Source organism: Rutidosis leptorrhynchoides, chromosome 9, assembly GCF_046630445.1.
Source record: "Rutidosis leptorrhynchoides isolate AG116_Rl617_1_P2 chromosome 9, CSIRO_AGI_Rlap_v1, whole genome shotgun sequence".
In the NCBI taxonomy this organism is placed as follows: domain Eukaryota; kingdom Viridiplantae; phylum Streptophyta; class Magnoliopsida; order Asterales; family Asteraceae; genus Rutidosis; species Rutidosis leptorrhynchoides.
The window spans coordinates 24,770,374-24,781,433 of record NC_092341.1 but is presented as its reverse complement, the minus strand read 5'-3'; the positions used below and the strand labels follow the sequence as shown (position 1 = coordinate 24,781,433).

General features: G+C 38.7%; 1 protein-coding gene across 1 annotated transcript; it reads left to right on the top strand.

Annotated features, from left to right (window-relative positions):
• The first annotated feature begins 6,789 nt into the window (after positions 1-6,789).
• Positions 6,790-7,592, top strand: LOC139867849 (uncharacterized mitochondrial protein AtMg00810-like). Its single transcript, XM_071856197.1, has 2 exons — positions 6,790-7,167; positions 7,350-7,592. The coding sequence occupies exons 1-2, from the start codon at positions 6,790-6,792 to the stop codon at positions 7,590-7,592; spliced, it is 621 nt and encodes a 206-aa protein (XP_071712298.1).
• The last annotated feature ends 3,468 nt before the right edge of the window (positions 7,593-11,060 follow it).

Below are 11,060 nucleotides of genomic sequence, written 5' to 3'. Positions count from 1 at the left end.
TGAAAATAGTGATTTTTACTGCCCTAAAACCTTGCACGAAAATCTCTTGCTGCTCAAAAATCTTAAGTTTTTGTCTCTTTGTGCTCGAAAACCTAGTGTCCAGATAACTTGGTTTTGCTCGAAAACCACCCTGTTTTGAAGGCTTGGTTTTGTTTGAAACCCTAGCTATCTGCTCAAAAAATTTAGTGCTCTAGAACTAGATAGGTGCTCGAATACCTTAGCTGCTCGAATACAGTGCCTGATCGAAATTCTTACTAGTGCTCTACTATCTTGCCTGCTCAAAAACTTAGGATTTTGATCACATAACTGTCCTGCTCGAAAACCTCCCTTTCTTAATTACCTTGTTGGTGCTCGAAAACATAGTCTGACTTGAAATTTGGCTTTGCTCAAAAACCACTCAGTTCATACAAGTGGTTTTGCACCAAAACCCTAATTTCACTCAGTTTACACAAGTGATTCTCCACACTGAAATTCTTCACTTAGCAATCTCTTGCTAAAACTCCTCTTTTGCACCACTCAGTTCACACTTCTAAGTTAAGATGGCTACTGCAAACCGTGATGCTTTGGTCGTGGGCTCGGATACCCGTCCTCCCATGCTGTTCGAGGGACTGTTTGATGAATGGAAAGGAAGGTTTGACAACTTCAACGATGGAAAAGGAGAACAAACCAAATACCTCTGGGAATCATTTCTCAATGGACCTAAGATCTCACTTCACCCTGACACCGGCGCGGTTCTAAAACCCTATGAACTCCAGGGTGAAGAAGCCAAGAGAGCTCAAGCCGATATCGATTCCAGGTCTATTATCATGCAAACCCTTCCTCATGACATGTACAAGTCCGTCAGCTCTCTTAAATCTAGAAAAGAACTTCTAGATGAAATCACCCGTCAACAGGAAGGATACAGCCAATCCGATCAGACAAAACTTGACATAGCTCTCACAATGTATGAGGACTACTTTCAGAAACCCGATGAACCTCTAAAGGACTGCTACAGACGTTTCTGTGAAGTCATTAATGAGCTAACGAAGGTTGGAGTGAAAAAGGAAAATCAAGAGCTGGACATGAAATTTTTGAAGAAACTAAATGCCACCTGGACACCATACGGAAATAACTTTCGTGCCTCCAAAAACACCAAGAAGTACAACATCCATGAAGTTGTAGGGAAACTAATGAATCATCAACCTGATGTTCTAGCCGCCCAAAACCCTACATCCAACCTCACTGAAACCTGTGATCTAATGGCTCTGTTTGTTAACAAAAGCTCCACCAAAACCCCTTCCAACCGCTCCAACTCACTCAAAGCAAAACAAACCATTTCCTCTGATGAGGACACATACTCTGATGTTGATGAAGAACATCGATATCTCGTCAAGGCTGCTGCAATGTTCAGCAAGCAACTGAATCTCAGGAGATCATCTGGAGGTTTTAGCAAAAACAACAACAATCGAACCTCATCCAGCTCCTCATACTACAAAAAACCTGAAACCTCAACCACTCAATATCGGGCCCCTGACAACAAGGACCCCGATAATGTTTGTTTCAACTGTGGTAAAACAGGTCACTTTGCACGAGAATGCAGACTACCCAAACGAAAGGATGCCGAGTACTACAAGAAAAAGATGTTGCTCACCCAAGATGCCGAAAATCGGAAGGTCCTCAAAGCCTCAGATGATGTTTGGCTAAACTGGTCAGACTGTGAACAGGAGCCCGAACGTGCTAATGTAGTGAAACTCACCAACATGAACCATGCTCCTGACAGTGTTTCCTCCGATGATGAGGAAGAGGTACAACTTTATACCGACATAATTCATGAATATTATAACTCTGTAAATAATAGTTCTGAATGTGTTTCTGATGTATTGCAAGCACACTCTAAGAGACCTAATGACCCATATCCAAATGCACCCTCTAAGAGACCTAATGACCCACCTATCCAAATTAATGTGTCCATTAGAGATGAACCTGCTTCTCATAATCATGATAAAATGCTCCCTGAATTGCCTGATATGTATGTTGACAACTTTGCTAAAATGAGTAAGGACCTTAGATCACTTGCTAGTCAAGTTAGTGGACTACAAAATGAGAACCATAGGTTAAAAGCTGAATTGAAAATCAAAGTGTCAAACAATGCATACCTAACACTTCAGAAGAATCTAGCTGATAAAGTAACACAATTGAAGGAGCTAGAATCTAGTGTGAGACCGTTACGAATAGAAAGGACAGACTTTAGGTTAAGAAATGAAGTTCTTAGTGAGAAAGTAGACAATGCTGAGAAAGAAATTAAAAAACTCACTGCTTCTAAGAAAACTCTCCTAGATACCTTAGAAGAAAAGATAAGAGAACCCCTCTTCGATCTTGCTAAGAAAACCTCTGAATGTTCTAAACTTACCGCACATAATCTAGAGCTTCAAACTCGTCTAGGACAATTTGAAGAAAAGCTCTACAGGACCAAACAGTCTAAGGTTGTTTTAGCAGGACACATCTCGAATCAAACCCTTTTCATGAATCGACCAAAGGACTCCTTCCGTGAGAACAAAGGCCTAGGCTTTGAAAATCCTCTCACCTTATCCAATATGGCCAAAGCTGAGCCCTGTCTGTATGATAGTAGATACTTGATGATTGGCCTACCTGCACGACTCACATTTGCATCCAACAGTGAGGTTGAGGAAGCAATGGCTAAAAGATCAACTAAAATGAAACGAGAAATTGCTCTAATTTATGATAAAATCAACGCTCTTTATTTGAAAAAGAAAAACTCATTTTCATATGAAAGCTTACCTGATTTGTTTAATGAAAGTGAGAGTTCAGAAGGTCAAAAACGTGTTGTCTATTTACCAACTCTGGTATTAGAAAAATACATCATCAATTTAGAAAAGGAACTTTTCGAAAATAAAATGAATTCTTTTGACAATAAACGAAAATTTCCGATGATCATAAAAGCCATGCAACACCAAATCTCACTCCAAGTGACCACAAATGATCAACTTACTCATGATGTGCATGAACTTCAAAAAAAGATTGCTAGTCAAGCGACTACTTTCTGTGAAATGATTTCAAAGTCCAAAGCCCCTCAGGAACCGCCACCCTGCCACCTTATCGAACCCTCAAATGTTCTTGCTGATTCTCTCAGGAAAGAAATCGTTGACTTAAAACTTGAACTAAAAGGATATAAGAAACATGTTGCTCTTATTGAAAAGGACAACATCGATTTGCAAGTAAAAGTTTTAATGAATCGTGATTTTGAAAAAGCCGAAAAGAATTTTGGTCCAACATTATCACAAAACTATTCTCAACAAAAGGAATCAAATTCAATGAAAGAGAAATTTGTACCATGGGTACCCACTTATTCTCAACGAGTTCTTCCCCCACATCACCAAGGCTTTCCTTACACTACTGTAATGAACTCAAGGACACCTGTTATTCCAGCTGTCACCATCCTAAAAAACCCTATTCATGGCTCTCGTTTAGAGATGATTGTCACTAAAAGGGGTGCTGATCCCAAACCACCACATTCTGCAACCTTGATGGGAAGGCGAAACAACCCTGTTCGAAGAATAATCCAAGAACATAGTGTGTATGACCACTCGGCAAGAAAAGCCCACAATCACCCTGCACCGCCTATTCTAGATAGGAGGGGTGGTCCAAGCAGCCCTCACGTCCACCAAAATATTGACCACTCTAACTTCTTCCAGAGCAACAGTGGTAGATCATTGAAACACAATCCCGAATCCATCAAACATCTGCAACTACCAAACCTCAACCATGCTGCAAAGCGAATATCTGATGGATTAACCAAGACTCAAAAGCAAAACCGTCGCAAAAGAGCACAAAGGGCTAGACAGTCATTACTTAAAGACATGAATCTTTTTCAAACTGGGTCTAAATTTGGTGTTTTAAATTTCACAGGACCTAAACCAAAACAAAGCATTTTGAAAGCGTAGAAACCCAAGACTGAAACAGTCCAAGCATCCTCAAGTCTTGCTTCTCAGTCCGGGTCATTAATGTGTAATAGATGTAAAAGACGTCTGTATTTTGGTCATCAAAACCATGATTCGTGTGTTGTAATGAATGTTCGGACCTTGGTATCATCTAATGTTTCATCTAATGAACCTAATGCTCTAAATTCTCTGAATGTATTTGCTTACAAGGAACCCGAGATAACTGGGGTCCCTAAAACTTGTGCTTAACTCTATTTTGCAGGTTATCCCAGCATGTGTTTGGTATCTGGATTCTGGTTGTTCCAGACACATGACTGGTGATAAATCAATGTTGACAAACTATGTCAACAAGTTCCTAGGTACTGTTCGCTTTGGAAATGATGAAATTGCAACAATCGAGGGGTATGGAGATTATGTGTTCAACGGTGTGACCATAAAACATGTGTCCTATGTTCGTGGGCTTGGGTGTTGTCTTTTCAGTGTCAGCCAATTCTGTGACAGTGATCTCCGCGTGATCTTTGAAAGATCTTTGTGCTGTGTTCAAACCATGGAGGGAGACAACCTACTCGAAGGAAAACGTGAATCCACTCTTTACTCTCTTGCCATGAAAAACATGTCTTCAAACTTACAACCACTCTTCCTGGTTTCCAAAGCTTCCTCTAAACCTCATGGTTGTGGCATCACCAGATGTCACATCTTCACTCTCAGAACCTCAACAAACTTGTCTTCAACAACCTTGTTGACGGTGTTCCACTCATCTCATTCGATACTTCACACGTTTGCCCTTCATGTGCTATGGGAAAGATTCATAAATCCTCCCACAAATCAAAAACCGCATTCAACACCTCCAGTCCGCTTCATATGCTTCACATGGACCTTTGTGGACCAATGCGTGTTTCCAATATTGGTGGAAGAAGGTACATCCTGGTGATAGTTAATGACTATTTACGATACACATGGGTCAGATTTCTGAAAAGTAAGTCTGAAACTCCAAAAATAATCATTGATTTTCTGAAAAGAATCCAATTATCCACCAATAAGCTTGTACGTATCCTCAGAACTGATAACAACACGAAATTTCAAAACTCTGTTCTTAACTCATATCAAGATCATGCCGGTATCACCCATCAAACCTCTGCCACTCGTACTCCACAACAAAATGGAGTTGTTGAAAGACGTAATCGTACCCTTGTTGAAGCAGTAAGAACAATGCTTGTTTATTCCAAGCTACCCCCGTCCCTCTGGGTAGAAGCTGTTAACACTACGTGCTTCACCCAAAATCGGTACATTATTAATGGTCAGTTCGATAAAACTCCATATGAACTTCTTTTCAAACGTCGACCCAACGTGAAGTACTTTCGCATATTTGGATGTGTGTGCTATGTTCTAAACGACAAGGACAACCTTGGAAAGTTTGATGTTCGCGGTGATGAAGCAATATTTATTGGCTACTCTCAAGATCGTGTGGCATATCGTGTTTACAATCGTCGAACTCGAATCATTAAAGAAAGCACCAATGTCAAGTTTGATGAGATGTCTGGAATGGTGCTTGGTCATAACGGCTCTCGCCCTGGACTCAATTCTGATCCCCACTTCCGACATGTTCCACTGTCCACCTCTGATGATCTGGATGTGTTGTTTGAACCCATCATCCCTCCAATGTCATCAAACCCCATGGTACCCTCTGAACCGGCTCCCCCCGAATCATCACAATCAGTTCCTATACTCCAGCGGTCATGGGCGAATCACCATCTGATGAAAGTAATTCCTCCGAATTTCTTCTTCTAGATGACCTTGACACTGGAGTGTCTTCCTCAAACAACGCTCCCATTTCCAACTCTCATCCTCCAGCTGTTGAATCGTCTCCTCTCGAATCTAGTGAAGATACTCCTTCAAATGAAACAGATACTAGGTCTTTAGATGCTGCAACTCCTCCCATACTTTCCACTGAACAAAATGCAGATACCCTTGTTCCTCTATGGGAAGAAAATGCCACATTCCCTACTGACAACACTGAACTTTCTGGATCCTCTTCTTCCTCGCACACCGTCACCTCTCTTAATGATGGATCTACTTCTCCTCTTCCACATTCCACGAAATGGACTGCGGATCATCCAATTCATCAAATCATTGGTGATCCAGACGCTCCTGTCCGCACTCGCAAGGCTTCCAACAATGAATGCCTCTTCGCTGCCTTTCTGAGCACAATCGAACCTAAAACTGCCTTTGAGGCCCTCTAAGATCTCGACTGGTCTATAGCCATGCAAGAAGAAATTCATCAATTTGATCGGCTTGAAGTATGGGAACTTGTTCCTCGTCTATCTGGAAAAACCATTATTGATACCAAGTGGATCTTCAAAAATAAGAAGGATCCTCACGGCATCATCATTCGTAACAAAGCACGTCTTGTAGCAAAAGGATACAGACAACAAGAAGGAATTGACTACGATGAAACATTTGCTCCTGAGGCTCGATTAGAAGCCATCCGTCTATTTCTTTCATATGCTGCTCACAAGTGGTTCACCTATCAAATGGACGTAAAAACTGCTTTTCTAAACGACATTCTTCAAGAAGAGGTCTATGTCAGTCAACCTGAAGTTTTTGTAGACTCCAAATGCCCCAACCACATGTATCTCCTTTCCAAGGCTCTTTATGGTCTAAAACAGGCGCCCAGGGCGTGGTATGAAACCCTGACCGCATTTATTATCAAGAAAGGCTTCTCACGTGGAACCATTGACACGACTCTATCATCAAGAAACAGAAAGAACACATCTTGTTAATTCAAGTCTATGTTGATGACATCATCTTTGGTTCCACTTCCCCCGCTCTCTGCTATGAGTTTTCTAAACTCATGAAGAACAAGTTTGAAATGAGCATGCTCGAAGAACTCCATTTCTTTCTAGGATTAGAAGTTAAACAACTTCCAAAGGGGATTTTCATCGGTCAATCAAAATACATTTCTGATATGTTTAAAAAGTTTAACTTTCCTGAGATGAAAATCAGCCCCACTCCAATGTCAATCAACATATCATTACATGCTGATCTGGATGGTCAATCTTTCGATCAAACTCTCTATAGGAGCCTCATTGGTTCATTGATGTATCTCACTGCTAGTAGACCCGACATCATGTTTGATGTATGTCTGTGTGCCCTTTTTCAGGCCAACCCTAGGTATTCTCACTACAAGGCTGTAATGAGAATCTTTAGGCACGTCCAATCTCGAACTCTGGTATCCCTTCGGGACTGGCTTTAACCTTACAGCATTCACGGATGCTAATCATGGTGGTGACCAAGTAAACCGGAAAAGCACCTCTGGTGGTCTCCAATTCCTAGGTCACAAGTTAGTCAGCTGGTCCTCTCGCAAGCAAAACTGTATCTCTCTTTCCACTGCTGAATCTGAGTACATTGCAGCTGCAAGCTGTTGCTCCCAAGTACTGTGGATGCAGTCCCAACTACTTGACTATGGATTCAGATTCCACAAAATCCCGATCTACTGCGACTCTCAGAGTGCCATTGCTATCTCTAGCAATCCTGTTCACCACTCTCGAACCAAACACATTGATATTCGCTATCACTTTATTAAAGATCATGTTGAGAAAGGGAATGTTGAATTGTATTTTGTATCCACCAAAAGTCAACTTGCTGACTTACTGACCAAGGCACTAGATGAACCCACATTTAAAAATCTGGTTTGTAAAATTGGCATGGTTGATTTCTTTTCCATTTAGGATCCTGGCAAGTGCCTAGGGGGAGTGATGCACATGCCTAGGGGGAGCATTGTGTTTTTTCAAAATCTGATGCATCACATTTTGAGGGGGAGATAAGAACAATGGCTCTCGCATAAATTACAGTGTGAGACCCAGTGTGAATGTGATTTTCAAAATCTAAACTGATTTTTACACAAATAACAATGTAAAACTCACTCTTTCAATTCTATCTCTCCTGAAACTGGCAACTGTCTAGGGGGAGTTAATATCATTCAGTCAGCAATGACGGAGGATGTGTCCTGGTGACTACCTAAGGAGGATGTGTCTAGATGACTGCCTCAAACAATTCAGTCAGCAATGACGGAGGATGTGTCCTGGTGACTGCCTCAGGAGGATGTGTCTAAATGACTGCCTCAAATTCACAGTCAACAAATGACGGAGGATGTGTCCTTGTGACTGCCTCAAGAGGATGTGTCTATATGACTGCCTCATGGTTCCTGGTCTCAATAACTGCTAAAACCTGAGAAAATTAAATTTTGAAAAATAATTAAAGCTTAAACTTTAACTTGATTATTTCACAGAATTTCTTAAAATTCTTAAAGGTTATCTTGATGTACCAAAATCCCATTAAAATCCAAATCTGCTTAAAGTTTTCGAGCAAGTCCATATGATGAAGGTTTTCGAGCAATTATGCCCAAAGTATAAATTTTCGAGCAATGCATCTGGTCTTATTGTTTCTCGAGCAACACTGACTAAAAATTGAATTTTTTAGTCATCACGTGTCTATATTAGGATGAAACATTCACTTTCAAAACCATCACTTTCAAATCTCACTTTAAAATTATTATTTCCAAGACCCACTTGCACTCTAAGAACACCATCGTCATCATCACTGTTCACCTTCATCATCATTCAACCAAATCGGTATTTTTCTCTATTTTCATGTGTGTGTGATTAAATTTGTTGTTTCATAGAAGCTTTAAAGTCACTGTAATCACCTAAATGCATGAAACATGCCATGATTTGTATGATTACGTTCTTAGTCTCTATTTTGTGTGCTATGGGGTTTCGAACCCTAAGATCTTGCTCTGTTCAATTACACCTATAATTACAATCTGATAGGATAAATTGACTTAGGTTTCATGTATGTGATGAATAGAACATGATTACCTCCCTTAATTCATTGTTAGATACTATTGTCACTTCAAATTAGAAAAGGGGCCAATTTTAGGGTTCGTGACTGAAATGTCCCGTTCATATTGATTATAAACGTTCCATATTAATTGATTTCGTTGCGAGGTTTTGACCTCTATATGAGACGTTTTTTAAAGACTGCATTCATTTTTAAAACAAACCATAACCTTTATTTTATCGACAGGGTTAACAAGACACCACTTAGATTATCCAGAAATGATAATCTAACAAATATCACACTTACACACTACCAATACATATTGGTTTACAAATATTAATATGTTACAACAAAATAAATCTCGAATGCAGTTTTAAACAATATTATACAAGCATGGACTCCAAATCTTTTCCTTATTTTAGTATGCAACAGCGGAAGCTCTTAATAATCACCTGAGAATAAACATGCTTTAAACGTCAACAAAAATGTTGGTGAGTTATAGGTTTAACCTATATTTATCAAATCGTAATAATAGACCACAAGATTTCATATTTCAATATACATCCCATACATAGAGATAAAAATCATTCATATGGTGAACACCTGGTAACCGACATTAACAAGATGCATATAAGAATATCCCCTATCATTCCGAAAAATCCTTCGGACATGATAAAAACGAATTCAAAGTACTAAAACATCTGGTACTTTGGATGGGGTTCATTAGGCCCAATAGATCTATCTTTAGGATTCGCGTTAATTAGTAGATCGGTTTACTAATTCTTAGGTTACCAAGCAAAAGGGGCATATTCGGCTTCGATCATTCACCCATATAATGTAGTTTCAATTACTTGTGTATATTTCGTAAAACATTTATAAAACTGCATGTATTCTCATCCCAAAATATTAGAATTTAAAAGTGGGACTATAACTCACTTTCACAGATTTTTACTTCGTCGGGAAGTAAGACTTGGCCACTGGTCGATTCACGAACCTATAACAAATATGTACATATATATCAAAGTATGTTCAAAATATATTTACAACATTTTTAATACGTTTTGCTGTTTTAAGTTTATTAAGTCAGCTGTCCTCGTTAGTAACCTACAACTAGTTGTCCACAGTTAGATGTACATAAAATAAAGCAATATATATTATCTTGAATCAATCCACGACCTCGTGTATACAAGCCTTAGGCTAGATCACAACTCAAAGTATATATAATATTTTGGAATCAACCTTAACCCTGTATAGCTAACTCCAACATTACTGCATATAGAGTGTCTATGGTTGTTCCGAAATATATATATATAGATGGGTCGATATGATATGTCAAAACATTGTATTCGTGTCTATGGTATCCCAAGATTACATAATATATTAGAATACATGTATAATACAATATGAGTTAGCTAGGATATGACTAATATAGATTTATTACCAATTTTCATGTAGCTACAAAAAGAAAAATTATCCAATCTTGTTTTACCCATAACTTCTTCGTTTTAAATCCGTTTTGAGTGTTTCAAGTTGATATGGTTTCATATTGAACTTGAGTTTATGAATCTAAACAGAAAAAGTATAAGTTTATAGTCAGAAATACAGGTTACAAGTCGCTTTTGTAAAGGTAGTCATTTCAGTCGAAAGAACGACGCCTAGATGACCATTTTGAAAACATACTTCCAGTTTGAGTTTAACCATGATTTTTGGATATAGTTTCATGTACATAAGAAAAATCATTTTCCCTGAAGAACAACTTTTAAATCAAAGTTTATCATAGTTTTTAGTTATCAAACCCAAAACAGCCCGCGGTGTTACTACGACGGCGTATATCCGGTTTTACAGTGTTTTTCGTGTTTCCATGTTTTAAATCATTAAGTTAGCATATCATATAGATATAGAACATGTGTTTAGTTGATTTTAAAAGTCAAGTTAGAAGGATTAACTTTTGTTTGCGAACAAGTTTAGAATTAACTAAACTATGTTCTAGTGACTACAAGTTTAAATCTTCGAATAAGATAGTTTTATATGTATGAATCGAATGATGTTATGAACATCATTACTACCTCAGATTTTGTGGATAAACCTACTGGAAATGAGAAAAATAGATCTAGCTTAAAAGGATCCTTGGATGGCTTGAAAGTTCTTGAAGCAGAATCATGACACGAAAACAAGTTCAAGTAAGATTTCCACTCGAAATAAGATTGTTATAGTTATAGAAATTGAATCAAAGTTTGAATATGAGTATTACCTTGTATTATAAAGATATCTTACTATAAATAA

What these genes read in the sequence shown, in the direction of transcription:
- LOC139867849 (XM_071856197.1), top strand. Translation starts at nt 6,790, where the DNA reads ATGAAGAACAAGTTTGAAATGAGCATGCTCGAAGAACTCCATTTCTTT. An exon ending in ACGTCCAATCTCGAACTCTG is followed by an intron (nt 7,168 to 7,349) that starts GTATCCCTTCGG and finishes AGTACATTGCAG; the next exon opens with CTGCAAGCTGTTGCTCCCAA.